The sequence below is a fragment of the Rhinoderma darwinii genome, chromosome 5, assembly GCF_050947455.1.
Source record: "Rhinoderma darwinii isolate aRhiDar2 chromosome 5, aRhiDar2.hap1, whole genome shotgun sequence".
NCBI lineage: Eukaryota > Metazoa > Chordata > Amphibia > Anura > Rhinodermatidae > Rhinoderma > Rhinoderma darwinii.
The window spans coordinates 332,642,061-332,659,300 of record NC_134691.1 but is presented as its reverse complement, the minus strand read 5'-3'; the positions used below and the strand labels follow the sequence as shown (position 1 = coordinate 332,659,300).

Below are 17,240 nucleotides of genomic sequence, written 5' to 3'. Positions count from 1 at the left end.
ACTACACCACACAGGAGAGCTGACAGCTCCTCTATACTACACCACACAGGAGAGCTGACAGCTCCTCTATACTACACCACACAGGAGAGAGGACAGATCCTCTATACTACACCACACAGGAGAGCTGACACATCCTCTATACTACACCACACAGAAGAACTGACAGCTCCTCTATACTACACCACACAGGAGAGCTGACATATACTCTATACTACACCACACAGGAGAGCTGACAGATCCTCTATACTACACTACACAGGAGAGCTGACAGATCCTCTATACTACACCACACAGGAGAGCTGACAGGTCCTATATACTACACAGGAGAGCTGACAGATCCTCTATACTACACCACACAGGAGAACTGACAGCTCCTCTATACTACACCACACAGGAGAGCTGACAGATCCTCTATACTACACTACACAGGAGAGAGGACAGATCCTCTATACTACACCACACAGGAGAGCTGACACATCCTCTATACTACACCACACAGAAGAACTGACAGCTCCTCTATACTACACCACACAGGAGAGCTGACATATCCTCTATACTACACCACACAGGAGAGCTGACAGATCCTCTATACTACACTACACAGGAGAGCTGACAGATCCTCTATACTACACCACACAGGAGAGCTGACAGGTCCTATATACTACACAGGAGAGCTGACAGATCCTCTATACTACACCACACAGGAGAACTGACAGATCCTCTATACTACACCACACAGGAGAGCTGACAGATCCTCTATACTACACTACACAGGAGAGCTGACAGATCCTCTATACTACACCACACAGGAGAGCTGACAGGTCCTATATACTACACAGGAGAGCTGACAGATCCTCTATACTACACCACACAGGAGAGCTGACATTAAAGTAAAGCTTTACATTTTGTTTACAACATCTTTTTTTTTTTTTTTTGTCCCATTGTTTTCTCTAGGGAAATATCATAGTGTGCAAATCTAATATAGCAAGAGATCTGCTGACATGACCCATTTTAGGACTCAGTCACATGGCTACTATGGCTGGATACAAGCTCCAAAGTCTACAGAGCCATAAAATGAGAGTAATAGAAATAGGCTCATATTGTACCTATGTATGTTCCTATGGATGTGGTGTTACGGAGGCAATCTCCCCTAGTTACAACATCTTCATAATTAATTGTTCCATTGTTTATTTGCTCTGATACTGGAGAGAGCAGATCATACATCTAGTTATTTAGAAATGTTTGTGTATAATCAAAATGTACTTCTCAGCACTAAGAGAATCAAGATTGTTCTGAATATCTGTAGGTTTTTGCATATTTATAATCTCACTATTACATAAATCTCACTCTGAGCCCCAGACAGATACTTTTTATTAATTCTCTTTTTGATCTTCATATAATAGGAATCAGAATGGTTCCACATGACAGATTCACAATCCATGAGCGGGTGCCCAATGTGGAACCGTGACACTAATTACTGTCAAAGTGCCATGTGAATAACACCTGAAGGCAACACAAACGAGCTCCAAACTAACATTTCTAGAGAAAAAATATAAACTAGAGGAAACATCACAGTAGTCTATAGCTACTTTAGCCTTACTTAAAACAGATCTGTCGGGGTAATATGCTCCCCTCGTTAAAAAGGTAGTGCTCATACCTCCCAACTTTCAAGTATCACAACATCCGTTTTTTTTCTTTTAAGCCACACCTCTAATCCCACCCAATCACCGCCTATACACACCCGGTTCAACCGACATAGTATAATGCCAAATAGGTGCCCTCACACAGTATAATGCCCTCTAACTGCCACCATGCAGTATAATTCCCTCATAGATGCACCCATACAGTATAATGCCCAAAGAAATTCCACCATACAGCATAATGCCCCATAGCTGCCTGATACAGTATAATACCCCATACAGTATAGTGCCCACACAGAATAATGCCCCCATAGCTGCCCCATACAGTATAATGCCCCATAGCTGCCCCCATATAGCTTAATGCCTCCATACAGCATAATGCCCCCCATAGCTGCCCTCATACAGTATAATGCCCCCAAAGCTGACCCTAGTGCCGGTGCCCATATATAAAGTGCCAGTGCCCTTGTAGATAGTGCTACCGTGCCCATATAGATAGTGCCCATGTAGATAGTGATCCTATATAGTGCCACAGTGTCCATGTTGATAGTGCCACACCCCCTGTAGATATAGCCATTGGGACTCCCTCTAGGAGCAGAATCCTCAGCCAGAGCATAGGCCAGGGATTCTGCTCCTAGAGGGAATATCTGATGTCACTGTCCATATATGGACAGTGACGTCAGAGGCTACTCCTTGTGCGGAATCCCCGTTGCTGACTCTGGCCGGGGATTGCGCTCCAGGAGGAGCGGAATCCCTGGCCAGATCATCGCAAACGGAGATTCCGCTCATTTAGAAGCCACTGACATCACTGTCCATAAATGGGCAATGACATCAAGGGCTTCCCTGAGCACAGCGCTTAAAATAGCGCTGTGCCCAGGAAATCCTCGGCAAGCAGAGTAGCTCCCTCTGCTCCTACACTCTGACCTAATTCTGAAGCAGGGAGCTGATGGTTACCTGGTTCAGCATTGGATTTAACTGTATCTGCGTCCAGGCAGCGAAATATTACTTCTGCAGAGGACTCTGAAATAGGACTGTGGTATTACATAATGCTTATTCAAATTAACAGGGGACCAAGTGATGCATGGTTGCAGTAAGTCTTCCACAGTGAAGGACAGAAAAGGGAAGGAGTTTAGCCCCACCGCTTGAGAGCAGTGACTGTTGAGATGTATACAGAGCCTTATTTATTTGTATAGTGTTGCTATCCTGCCTTATCTAGGCCTTCATCAGTGCAATAGAGTTATCATTAAAGGGGTTTTCCAGCCTCCAAAAATTGATGTTGTATCCTCAGGATAAGCCATCAATAGCTGGATCGGGGTCCGACTTTCGGCTCCCCCGCCAATCAGCTTTTTTTAAGTGCCGCAGCGCTCGTACGACCGCTGCTTCCCCTTCATTTCTTCTTGCTCACTGTGAATCGCCGACATGCACTTAGTGGCGATTCACAGGTATTTCAGCCTCCTCATATTCACTTCAATGGGAGAAAAGGCTGCAATACCTGTGAATCACCGCTTAATGCATGTCGGCGATTCACAATGAGCAAGAAGAAATGAAGGGGAAGCCGCGCTTGTTCAAAACAGCTGTGCACCAGCAAGTTCTGCAGCCCCTTCATTGTTTACACAGGCACAACAGCTCATGCGTACGGGCAGCTGTGTCTGGCACTTCATTGCAGTCCTATTTACTTCAAGGGACACGACCCTATTTATTTATTTCAGTTACTTATATAGCGCCAACATATTATGCAGTGCAGTACAGAGGTCCTCTGTTTTACTGTCTCCATTGGGGCTCACAATCTAAATTCCCTAATAGTATGTTTTTGGTGTGTGGGAGGAAACCAGAGTACTCCGTTGGATTTCAACCCTGGACCCCAGCGCTGCAAGGCAATAGTGCTAACCACTGAGCCACAGTGCTGCCCTTATTCTGACCCTTCATTCTGCTGTTCAGCAAGGGTCCAATGATGCTGTTTTAGATGCTAACTAACTCCCAAAAACACCCTTTAACAGATAAATACTCGATGCTCTGAATCAGTCTGGTTAAAATATGATTGTCTGATACTTGCCACTGGTGTCAATGATCCAGTACTTAATAGAGACCAATAATAAGAATAACAGATCAGTCAAAAGCAGCTTGTTGACAGTATCCAGGTAGCAACAAGTAGTTTTCTTTCTTTACTGAACAGAGTAAAAAAATTAAGTTAACAAACAGCAAAAAGTTCAGCACTCCACAGCAAGTTGTGAGGCAGCCGGATATGTCCGTAGCTGTTCCTATACATTTATATTATCCATTGTATTAGCACATTACCATAGACATGACTGGGATACTTCTATAGGTTATCTAAGAAATATTGAAAGAGAAGGGGGAAGGCAAATATAAGATTTATTTTGAATATGAAGATTTACGGAGGTTCTTGTCTCTCCAGGAATCAATAATGTCTGATAAAAGTGACCTGAAGGCTGAACTAGAAAGGAAGAAACAACGCTTAGCCCAAATACGAGAGGAGAAGAAACGTAAAGAGGAGGAGAGGAAGAAGAAAGAGGTTAGTAAAGATGCACTCTTCTCTGTAAGAGGTGGGGAGCTCAGGAAGCTGAGATATGGGGAGCTCTTACTTTCTTCCTTTGAAGATAAATTCCACTGAATTCCTAAAGTTTAAGGTGTGACTACAGTGACCCCCAATATCCTCATCAGGACCGCTGTCAGGAATTCCTGGGCCCCATACAGCCAAGGAGTCTGGGCCCCTCATTACCGGGGAGGGTTCGAAGGGCAACAGAAAGTGTGTGTGAGTGGGGGGGGGGGGGCAGGGGTGAGACATTAGGTGGGCAAGGGCTCTCTCAGGGGCAAAGAGTAGAGACTAGGTGGCAGGGCTCTAGGGGGAGGTGTGGGCAGGGGTAACAGAGTGATGATGGCAGACAAGGGGGGAGACACAACCTGACAGGAGCTTTGGGGGGGGGGGGGGAGACTGCAGGTTTGCAGGGGCTCTGTAAGGGATTAGGGGGGTAAATCAGCTACCTGTAAAGAGCAGTAACTCACCATAATGAAGTTCAGGCTACTGCTTGTGGCTCCTACAGGGTCCACGATCTCCCACCACCACCGTGGCATGCCTGGATGAAGTCTGCTCTTCCTCCTCACACATAGCGGCCAACATTATATTTTTTTTCCATGGACACTTAGGGTGTGGCGTCTTCGACGGGTGTGTCTTATGGGGCATGGCTTATCTGGTGGGTGTGGTAAGTGGGCGTGGATTTATTTCCAGAATTTCTGCATACAAATTAACAAACAACAATTTCACACAGCCCCCTGTAGATGCCACAAAGCCACCCCCGTAAATGATGCCACACAGCTACCCCCGTAGCTGATGCCACAAAGCCCCCCGTAGCTGATGCCACACAGGCCCCCCTGTAGATGATGCCACACAGCCCCCCTGTAGACAGGGGCGTAGCTAAAGGCTCATGGGCCCCGATGCAAAAGTTCTTATTGGGCCCCCCCCCCCCCCGCAAACTTCTCATGGCCGACGGTCCGCAGCTTTCAGCTGCATCGCTGGGTCTCCTGAGTGACCCAACAATGCAGCACTAGCAGCCGGGGGCGTCACTAAGGGCTTAAAATGTCAGGGGAAATAGCCCCAATACATATGTGTCCACCCAAAAAAATGTGTGTATAGGAGACAGCATATCATATCTATAGCACTACGACCCTATAAACTATGGATAGGATTAGATACAGTGGCTCAGCAGACAGTATCACACATGATAGGATTAGATACAATGACTCAGCAGACAGTATCACACATGATAGGATTAGATACAGTGGCTGAGCAGACAGTATCACACATGATAGGATTAGATACAGAGCTCAGCAGACAGTATCACACATGATAGGATTAGATACAGAGCTCAGCAGACAGTATCACACATGATAGGATTAGATACAATGGCTCAGCAGACAGTATCACACATGATTGGATTAGATATAGGGCCCAGCAGACAGTATCACACATGATCGGATTAGATACAGGACTCAGCAGACAGTATCACACATGATAGGATTAGATATAGTGCCCAGCAGACAGTATCACACATGATCGGATTAGATACAGGACTCAGCAGACAGTATCACACATAATCGGATTAGATACAGGACTCAGCTCGCTGACATTGCGGCTCCAACGCTGGACCAAGGAAAGGTAAGAATAATAATTTTGCTTCTTTAGGTGTTACTGATTATTTTTGTGTGTTTGTGTTTTTTTACAGGTTCGGTTGTTGGACTTCGGATTCGAGGACTTCAATGACGGCGTTTTTTATTCTCAATAAAATGGTTAATGAGGGTTGTTTTTTTATTTCAATAAAATATTTTTCTATGTGATTGTATCTTTTTAAACTTTATTATCACCGCCTTAGTAATGGCCGCTGGCTGATTAACAACCTCCATTACTAAGGCGAGGCTTAATGTTAGCCGGTGCAGAGGCCAACACTAACCCCCATTATTACCCTGGTACCCACCGCCACCAGGGGTACTGGGAAGAGCCGGGTACGAACCAGTACCCGACCATCTGCAGCGACGGTCAGGCACCGGGGTGGCCGCAGGCTGGTAGTATTAGGCTGGGGAAGGCCAAAAACAGTGGCCCTTCCCACCCTGGTAATGCTGCCTGCTGCTGCTGTGTTGTATTTGGCTGGTTATAAAAATTGGGGGGGACCCCACATCGTTCTTTCCAATTATTTTTTATTTAATTTTTTTTAAATGACGTGGGGTCCCCCCCATTTTTCATAACCAGCCAGATACAATAAACCAGCAGCAGCCTAGCATTACCAGGGTGGGAAGGGCCACTGTTTTTGGCCTTTCCCCTCCTGATAATACCAGCCTGCGGCCACCCCAGTGGCCGACCATCACTACAGATGGTCAGGTACTGGATGGTACCCGGCTCTTCCCAGCACCCCTGGCGGCGGTGGGTACCGGGGTAATAAAGGGGGTTAGTGTTCGCCTCTGCACCGGCTAACACTAAGCCCCGCCTTAGCAATGGATGCTGTCAATCAGCCGGCGGCCATTACTAAGGCGGTAGTAATATAGTTTAAAAAAAAACAGACATAGAAAAAATATTTTATTGAAATTAAAAAAAAGCCCACACGACCCTCATTAACCATTTTATTGATAATATAAAAAGCCGTCATCGAAGTAGTCCTGGAATCCGCCGTAGTCCAACGACCGAACCTGTAAGAAAACACACAAGAAACTATTAGTGACACATGTGTTAGGCTTAGATACAGGGCCCATGTGTGATACTGTCTGTGGGACCCTGTATCTAAGCCTATCACAACGTAGGCTTAGATACAGGGTCCAGCAGACAGTAATCTTATACAGTATAAGATTACTGTGTGCTGGGGCCCTGTATCTAAACCTACCGTGTGGTAGGCTTATATACAGAGCCCAGCAGACAGGATTACACATGGGCCATGTATCTAAGTCTACCATGTGATTGGCTTAGATACAGGGCCCAGCAGACAGTATCACACATGGGCCATGTATCTAAGTCTACCATGTGATTGGCTTAGATACAGGGCCCAGCAGACAGGATCACACAATCTGTGATCCTGTCTCATGGGCCCTCTAAGCCTGCTACGTCGTAGGCTTAAAGGGGTTGTGCAGTCCCTAAACATTGATGGCCTGTCCTCAGGATAGCGCTATGCGCCGCGCACAACATCGAGAGGACAGAACTTCCGCCGCGGCTGAAGAGGAAGGTAAGATTAGTTGCCCTGACTGGCGGGGTCCGACTCCCGGGACCCGCCAATCAGCTGTTTTGAAGGGGCCGCAGCACTCGTACGAGAGCTGCTCCCCTTCATTTCACTACTCGCTCACACTGTGAATCGCCGACACCGATTCACAGTGTGACCGGAATGAAGGGGAGCAGCTCTCGTACGAGTGCTGCGGCCCCTTCTAAACAGCTGATTGGCGGGTCCCGGGAGTCGGACCCCGCCAATCAGGGCAACTAATCTTACCTTCCTCTTCAGCCGCGGCGGAAGTTCTGTCCTCTCGATGTTGTGCGCGGTGCATAGCGCTGTGACGTCAGGACCTCCGCTGCGATCCGGAAGCAGGAAAGTAAGGTCAGTCTGTTACTATAGTAACAGGGGCCCGCGGCCCGAGTTACTATAGTAACTTTTTATTGATGTGGTGCGGGGGGCTGTGGGCAATTGCGACCGCTGCGACCCCTATAGTTACGCCAGTGTAGATATGAGATAGATAGATAGATAGATAGATAGACAGACAGATAGATAGATAGATAGATAGATAGATAGATAGATAGATAGATATGAGATAGATAGATATGAGATAGATAGATATGAGATAGATAGATAGATAGATAGATATTAGATAGATAGATAGATATTAGATAGATAGATAGATAGATAGATAGATAGATAGATAGATAGATAGATAGATAGATATTAGATAGATAGATAGATATTAGATAGATAGATAGATATTAGATAGATAGATAGATAGATAGATAGATAGATAGATAGATAGATATGAGATAGATAGATAGATAGATATGAGATAGATAGATAGATAGATAGATAGATAGATAGATAGATAGATAGATAGATAGATAGATAGATAGATAGATAGATACTTTGTCTGTTATGCTAAACTGTCAGCCCTGAGGTGTGACTGCTCAGCATGACAGACATACATACACACAGTGAAGGGGTTAAGAGCTGGATTACTAGTTGCTACTTACATCTGCTGTGGGGTCAGAGAGCAGCTGGTACTGCAGGGGAGCAGCAGACACGCACACCATCTTCTTGCTGCAGCCATTCCTTTCCCTCTGAACAGGTCACGAGGAAGAGGGAAACAGCAAGAAGTGAGCTGATTGGGTGGACAGTACAGTGGGCGGGGCTGGGTCTCGTAAGATGAGTGGATTCATCTATCATTCATTTTCCACCCTCTTGTTCCCCCTCCACGCAATGACTCTCTGACAGCTGAGCTGCCACCAATGCTTTAAGCTACATTACTGGGTCTCTTTTGTACCACAGCAGGGACCCAGCAATGTAGAGCAATCATTGCAGCGCTAGTGTGGTGAGGGGGGCCTGCGGGCCCCCCTAGCTACGGGGCCCGGTCGCAGTTGCGACCGCTGCGACCCCTATAGCTACGCCACTGCCTGTAGATGAGACCACACAGCTCCCCCCTCTAGATGATGCCACACAGCCCCCCCTCTACATGATGCCACACAGCCCCCTGTAGATGAGACCACACAGCTTCCCCCTCTAGATGATGCCACACAGCCCCCCTCTACATGATGCCACACAGCCCCCCTGCAGATGATGCCACACAGCTCCCCTGCAGATGATGCCACACAGCTCCCCTGCAGATGATGCCACACAGCTCCCCTGCAGATGATGCCACACAGCCCCCCTGCAGATGATGCCACACAGCCCCCCTGCAGATGATGCCACACAGCCCCCCTGCAGATGATGCCACACAGCCCCCCTGCAGATGATGCCACACAGCCCCCCTGCAGATGATGCCACACAGACCCCCTGCAGATGATGCCACACAGACCCCCTGCAGATGATGCCACACAGCCCCCCTGCAGATGATGCCACACAGCCCCCCTGCAGATGATGCCACACAGCCCCCCTGCAGATGATGCCACACAGACCCCCTGCAGATGATGCCACACAGCCCCCCTGCAGATGATGCCACACAGCACCCCCTCTACATGATGCCACACAGCCCCCCTGCAGATGATGCCACACAGCCCCCCTGCAGATGATGCCACACAGACCCCCTGCAGATGATGCCACACAGCACCCCCTCTACATGATGCCACACAGCCCCCCTGCAGATGATGCCACACAGCCCCCCTGTAGATGATGCCACACAGCCTCCCTAATATGGCCGTTCCTTTCTCCAAGATAACTACCTTGCTTACAAGATCCTGACGCTGCATAAAGGTCCTGAAACTGTATGATGCTGGCAAGTGTCAGAATGTTGTGTGCACGGTCAGGACAGGAAAGGAACAGGCCCCATTACATATCAGGGCCTGTTTCTCAAAGTAACTATCTCTGCTCAAAGTTACTGAGAAAAATGAAGACGAGCGGCGATGACGGGCAATAGGCTCCTTTTTTTTCACTTTGCGTCCGGGGCTTTAACAGCAGTACCAGCCGTACTGCCGAGATGGCGGCCCTGATCCTCCTCCCCACATGTCACACTCACAGGGATCCAGCAAGCTGACATATGAGGTGATGTTTGGTGGGGTTTTTGAGCAAAAGGCTCATCAGGGAGAAGGCAAAAAAATGCAAAAAATCTTTGGTAATCGCCTGTGGGTGTGGTCTATATGTTGAGGGGCGGGGCATATTGTCTGAAAATCTGAAGGTGTCCATGGAAAGTTCAGCAAAATCAAGCTACAGCTCTAGTTCATATAAACTAGATACAGTGTATATATATATATATATATATATATATATATATATATATATATATCTATATGAACTCTCATGTATCTCACGATTATGTAGACGCTAGAGCTAGTGTTACGCTCGACAGTGTCCTGCCCTTTAAATAAAACTGCTCTACATTTAATATTAAGATATGTAGTAGTTGCAAGACTGTGGTGCCCCTTTTATCATGGGCGGCCAATCCGCCCTGTTTGACGATGCAGGCCGCGCACCCCTAAGGCCGGCCCTGGTAGACACCATTTCATATGGTCAGACCCATTAATAGCTTCGCAACTTGTTTTGTTGCAGAGTTTCTGACAGTACTTTGCTTTCTATAGGCTGAACAACCGCAAATAACAGAACCGATTCATGAAGACACGGACCTGGACCGCAAAAGACGGGAGACGGAAGCTTTACTGCAGAGCATTGGGATCTCCCCGGAGCCATCTTTAGGTATTTTTATTTTACAGGGTTTCTAAAATAATACCGTAAATACCATCGACATGTTATCCCCCTTGGTCAAGGAGGATCAAGCTCCTTAAAGGGTTATTCCTAGATAATACCGCTAGGACATGCCATCACTTTATGATTGATGGGAGTCTGACCTCTGGGACCCTGACTCATCCTGAGAATGAAGGGGCCCGCAGCGCTGGTTTAGCAGGACGGTGGGTGGCAAGTGATAACAGTGAAGGGGACGCAGCGCTAAATAAGTGCCTCTTCATTTTCAGGATTGGAGGTCGGACCCTCACCGATCATAAAGTGATGGCATATCCTAGCGATATGCCATCACTTTATAAGATGGGAATACCTCTTTAAAAGGGGTACCCAGAACTGTGTCAGGAGTGGCAATTTCAATGGAGCACCTAATCCATATGCCATCAATAGTTATGATGGCAAAACCCATTTACTTTGTAAGCCACGTGCACATAACTTGATTAAGGGATTGGAGGGGGACACAGAAGGCAGAGAACCCTGTGCATATGAGCTTACAATCTATTAGGGAGTCAGAGTATAGATAGGGTTATAGATACAAGAGGTGGGTGAGGGTGATTTATCTTGTCAGGGGGTCAGTATTAAAGCAGAAGATGTTGCAAGAGGGTGAGGTTATAGGATGTGACTGAAGGTTTAGAGGTTTAATGACGGACGGCATGGGGAAGCAAATTCCAGAGAAGAGGATGGAGTGAAAGAAGAGTGGTCTTCTGGGTAATTATTAGAGCATGTGATTGTGTGAACAGGATTAGAGTAGTAGCAGAGAGGAAAAAATCATGTCTACATTTCCCAAAAAAATAAAATATGTTACAGATGTAGCAGAGCCGAGTTTGTTATTTAACCCAATTCATGATGAAGTCACGATCTGTAATGTAGTTAAACCCTGCTACTGTCCTATGAGTTTTCACAATGCACAAAACAAAGTTACATGACACATTCAGCTCTGCTACATCTGTATATGATATAACCATCGTGCTAATAGTGTAGACTTAACCTCAAAAACCCATTATTTTCATTTTTTCAGTCCCAACCCCAATGTCACCGTCATCCAAATCAGTGAGCACCCCCAGCGAGGCCGGCAGTCAGGACTCAGTGGACGGCACAATAATGGGACGGTAAGTGGTCTGTCCTATCCCCATGCATGTGACTGTAGGTATATAGTGTATATTCTGCACAGCACCATGATAACACCCCACACCATCCATTACAGTCACCATATTAATGTATTCATGCTTGTGATACTAACACATCATACGTGGGTCATTCCTGCTGCATAGTCCAGACCTGTAGAGAAGTAATGAAGATTACGGAGGTGGGGATGGTGCATGGATCGGGCCTGACTCTTGTGGCCGAATTTTACTTCATTTTTTCATAAGACTAATGCACGTCCATCTAGCGGAGGGGCAGTGTTTAGAGTGTGTGGCCCTTCACCCTGACACGGGATCCTGCCCGAGGAGGACGAAATAATGAAGGCGAACGCAACACAGTTCAATGCAACAGGACTTTACTCTGGTTGAGGCGCAATGCGTAGTGGTCAGAAACAGTGGTACTAAGCATAGCCGCTACAGTCTGCAATGGGTATACAGCTTGGCGGTTACAGTCTCTCATGAGCACATAGATTGGTGGTTACAATCCCCGGTGGGCACTTTATGGCCATGTACGCCTTTAAAAATGCCTATCAGTGTGTTTGGTGCAACTTTCTAATGACATTTTATTAAAAATAATTTAGACTTTTTCAGATACAGCTGCTTTGTATCCTGTATACAGAGCAGCTATGTATATGTAGCGCTGAATCCTCTATCTGTCAGGTCCGTGGGACGGGTTCGGTGCCAGCGGGTGCTGTGCGTCTCTGACACGTAGGACCGAGCTGTTACCGATCACATCTAAGTTCATTACTTGGATGTGATCGATTACAGGTGGATCCTGCGTGTCCTAGACGTGCAGGACCCGCTGACACTAAACCCGTCAGTCCGGCGGACCTGACGGATAGAGGATTCAGCACACGATACAGCTGCTCTGTATACAGGACACAAAGCAGCTGTATCTCAAAAAGTCAAAATTATTTTGAAGAAGTAGCCGGGCTCATATACTATGTCTGACCAGTCTGATAAATCTCCCAGCAGGCTGTTCAGCTCCGTCGTGTCAGGCAGGGAAGCCGCTTGGCTTATGTTCGGGTTATTAGAGCGACATTATAACGATTATTATGGCTGCTTATGAAATGACTGCGCTCATAAAATCCTGATATAAACAAGGCGGGAAGGCGCCATCATTATCCTGTAGAGAGACAATGCGGCAGATGATGAGGCCACTTTATTGTACAATGGCGGATAATTCACAGCTATAGCAACGCTCGTCTTATGCTTCTCTACTCTGCAGCTTCTCGGGACAAGGACTGGGAGACATTGCGTAAATTCTGGCGATAATTTGAGTGATGGTCTCATGGTAAATCCAGTCAAATCCCTTTTATTCGACATTCAGTTGGTGCCGGATTATCAAATATGCTGGATTACTAGAATATCCCAGAAAAATGTATAAAACTTTAAAGGGGTTATCTGTTTTTTTTTTTCTTAAATCGTCAGCAGGACAGGGGATGGTGTAAAATAATAATCTTGCAGAAACTCAGCCCCTGAAATGCCCCCCGCTATGCACTGAGACCCCATTCTCCACTGCTCCGGTTCTGAAAGCTCCTGAAACGGTCATGTGCCGTTTATCGAAGAGAGATCCTCTTAAAAGACAGCCCAGAACAGGGATGTACCTGGAGATTACTGCAGAACGGGAGGCCGGGAACGCCGCTGTGCAGGGAAACACAATGGAGGAGCTGCAGCTCCGCTGCGGCCCCTTTTATTCTCAAGATTGGCATGGGTCCCAGAAGTCGACCCATTGTAGATTTTTTTCATTCTATTTTCCCTACATGATTTTAGGGGCAGCCATCTTGCCATGTTAACAGCATTTGAGAGAGATGCATTACAGCAGCCACATAGACCATAGAAACCTGTAAACAGGGGGGGGACCCATTAACTTATATGTGAGTGTTTTCTGGGCATGCTCTGTGACCTGTGCAGAGGTCAATGTGCAGGGAGGGGGAGGGGCAAAGCCTTGTCCATCACCTATTATCAATAGTGGAATCCTGCCTGTGATGATAATGAGATGACTGCTGAGAAGTGATCTCTATAGAACAGGAAAGATCAGTCTTTTATAAATCGTGGATCCTGTGTTAGCTATATATAGGTGTTACCTGTCAGTGTAATCCTTCCTGTGATGACAATCAGATGAATACTGAGAAGTGATCTCTACTGAACAGGAAGGGTTAGTCTATTGTGAATGGTTGATCCTGTGTTATCTATATATAGGTGTTACCTGTCAATGTAATCCTGCCTGTGATGATAATGAAATGACTGCTGAGAAGTGATCTCTACAGAACAGGAAGCGTCAGTCTATTGTGAATGATGAATCTTGTGTTATCTATATATAGGTATTACCAGTCAGTTAAATCCTGCCTGTGATGATAATGAGATGACTACAGAGAAGTGATCTCTACAGAACAGGATGGGTCAGTCTATTATGAAAGGTGGATTCTGTGTTATCTATATATAGGTGTTACATGTCAGTCTAATCCTGCCTGTGATGATAATGAGATGACTGCTGAGAAGTGATCTCTACAGAACAGTGAGGGTCAGTCTATTGTGAGGCTCAGTGGCCAGAGTGAAAACGGCAATATTTTAGGATCTGTTTTTAATATAGATAATGAAATAGAAAAAAAAAATCACCAAAAATTCTCAAAAATGTGTTTAACATAAAAAATTATTTAAACAATAGGTCGTTTTCTGATGACACATTCACTTTAGCTGTTTCCCCTAATAATCATGACACTGTCATAGGGGCTGGCTACCGCCGCGACTTGAGGGAACTCACTGAATATAAATTTATACAGTTACCATTGAGTCCATCATTGAACCTATTGGACCAGTGTCTTTTAACCAGTTGTATAAATCCATATACATCGAGCTCCTTCTAGTGGTGGTTGAAGGCAGTCAGAAAAACATTGCTCCCTTATACAAATATATTATTAACCTCTTTCCACACTGCGCCGTTATAGTACATCGCGGCTTGTGGGTCGTTCCTGCGAACCGCCGTATTATTACTGCATGGCAATAAGGTGGTTAACGCAAACCACCATATTAGTCCATCGCAGTAATGGTGAAAGCACAGGAGCTGTGCCTGCGCTATCACTTACCGGTGTCATTAGAGCCAACATCCTGCTCTAATGGGATCAAAGATGTTATTTAACTCCGATCCTGGCCATTTGACCCCTAGATGCCGCAGTCAATAGTGACCACTGCACCTAAAGAATTTGATATAGGGCGAGGAGGCTTCCTCTGTCAGCCCATCAGTGCCCCTGCAACATGATCGCGGGGTTCTGAAGTCTGCCATAGCTGTGTGCCTATTAGGTTGCTTGTCTGTGATACTGTCAAAGTCTGTAGCAGATTTGGAGTCTAGTGGTTGAAACAATCAGGCAGGAGGGTGCTAATAGCAAGAGTTTGCAAGTAACAGTCTAGTGTCGGTACACAGATAAGTGGCAACTGGTTTTAGCATGAGGCAGAGACTTGGTCAGGAAACTATTCAAGTTCGGTACACAGATAAGCAGCAACAGGTTGTAGTGTGAGGCAGAGATGTGGTCAGGAAACAATCCAATTTTGGTACACAAATGAGAAGCAACAATATGTAGAGAGGTAGCAATGAAATAGGGTACAGGCAGGCAAGGAGGTAGTGCAAGGTCGAGGCTTATATAGTAAGACCCAAAGTCAAGGGAACCTAGACAACTTTCTTGGCTTACAAATATAAAGCAGACATCTCTTATATGTCATATGGTTGCTCCATAGCAGCCTGTATATCTCTCAACAATCGAATCCCATATCATGTAACTTTTTAAGCCTTGTCCCGTAACCACTAGGGAACACCACTAAAATTGTCTAGAAACTCCCTTTTTATGCAAATCAGCATAAGCCCCGAAAAAAACTGGACTGTTGTAATATTAGAGACATTTATCAGACCCCGCTCATATTGATGGTGTTTTTACATGGCGCCAGAACTCATCCCTGAGTCAATAGTAAGAAATCTCTCACGCTTACTGGGGTATTCCAATAGGACACATGTGTGGTACATGTAATATATGGATATAAAAAACCTTTTTATTTCTTATTCCCAGGAATATTCAGAGCGGCCTCATGGGGTAAGAAAGTGTCTGTGTCTTGTGCAATTATTGACTGGCAAAGTTTTTTTTTAGCTTCAGAACCAAAAATGTCCAACTTTCCACAGTTAAAATCGATATAAAATGTTGAGTAACTTTGTATTCTCTTTGGTTTATGGATTTTGAGTTACATGATGATTTCTTCTACACTCACATCCAAAGCTAAATAAAAAATGCTGCTGGTTTCCAGAGTACCGAGTGCAGTGCATTGTGGGAGATCAGAGGACAGTCAGAGCTTAGCAGCTAGATCACGTCTAATAGTGGGGTGGAGCTAACTGTTGTCTGTTTCCAAGGGCATCCAGCAGAGTTTTGAAAGCAGCTCTGGATGTAACTAGAGAATACAACTAACGTAATTGGAACTGAAGTAGTAAAGCAAAGTGTTTGCAAAGTTACTAAACTTTTTTTGTAGAATCAAACTGTGAAATGTTATTAAAGGTGAAATTACTCCTAAATTCTGTGCTGATTCATTTCTTAATATATCTCTATAGGGGCCAGAGCTCCCTTTCTGATGAAGAGCGCCATATCCCCTGTATAGACATAGGGGGGAATTTATCATATGGTGTACGGAAAAGTTGCAATCTTTTGGTGCACGCCATATTTGCACTAACATTTTTGACAGGCAGAAAAAATCTGCCTCAAAATTCCTTCTGCCAGCGTTTGCTAATATGTCATGACTTTAAACTCTTGCTGCGGCTAGAATATAAAGGCTTAGCTCTAGATATATTATTAAAGTCCAGAATCTTAGTTTTCAAATGATACCAGTCCCAAAGCTCTAGGTGCTATCTTCGGGTTCAACACTAATTTTCAATCGGTTAGTGGAAATTTCCATGCAGCTCTGGATGTAACTAGAGAAGAGGACATAACTCTTGATCAGTAAAAGATAAGAAAAGCAAAGGATTTTCAAAACTTTCAATATTTATCGGTTAAATGATATCTTCAATGGGGATTTGTAATTTAAAGAGGTTGTCCCATCAGGGCAACCCTTGTCCATATGCCCTATAAGGCATCACCGAGGAGGGTTCCCCCGCTCGTGCATAGCCCCAAAATGAATGGGAGTCATGGACACCTATGAAACCTCAGATCTAATTGAAATGTAATACAAGTTAAAGGCGAACACTGAGTAAAACTGACGCATTGTGTTATGTCTAGTGCAAACCTGATGGGGTGGTGCATGACACACGGATTAGCTCTTTGGAGTTTTTTTAATCCCTGTTTTGGGCAGGTTAAGGTTGTTGGAGGTCCCTGAGCAAAAGATTTGATGGGGTCCCCATGACACCTCTGGGATTTGGACCTCTCATAAACCCCTACAGAAACCATGTGCGTGGCCCTCTCCACTGAGGTCTATGGAAGTTACAAAGACAGCCAAACCGGTGACAATTTCCGTTGATGTCTTCTTTGATCGTAGTCGTGAGTAATGGAGCCCCAGTACCCTTCCCAAAATTCGAC

General features: G+C 45.5%; 1 protein-coding gene across 3 annotated transcripts in view; it reads left to right on the top strand.

Annotated features, from left to right (window-relative positions):
* DYNC1I1 (dynein cytoplasmic 1 intermediate chain 1) overlaps positions 1–17,240 on the top strand; it is a 322,553-nt gene that overhangs the window by 35,506 nt on the left and 269,807 nt on the right. For 2 of the 3 annotated variants that reach the window (XM_075827746.1, XM_075827745.1), the window contains exons 4-6: positions 4,051–4,167; positions 10,396–10,510; positions 11,571–11,661. In XM_075827746.1, coding sequence (XP_075683861.1) covers positions 4,051–4,167; positions 10,396–10,510; positions 11,571–11,661 — 323 coding nt within the window. Of the gene's footprint in view, positions 1–4,050; positions 4,168–10,395; positions 10,511–11,570; positions 11,662–15,752; positions 15,777–17,240 lie in introns of all 3 variants that reach the window. The other variant, XM_075827744.1, reaches the window with a different exon arrangement.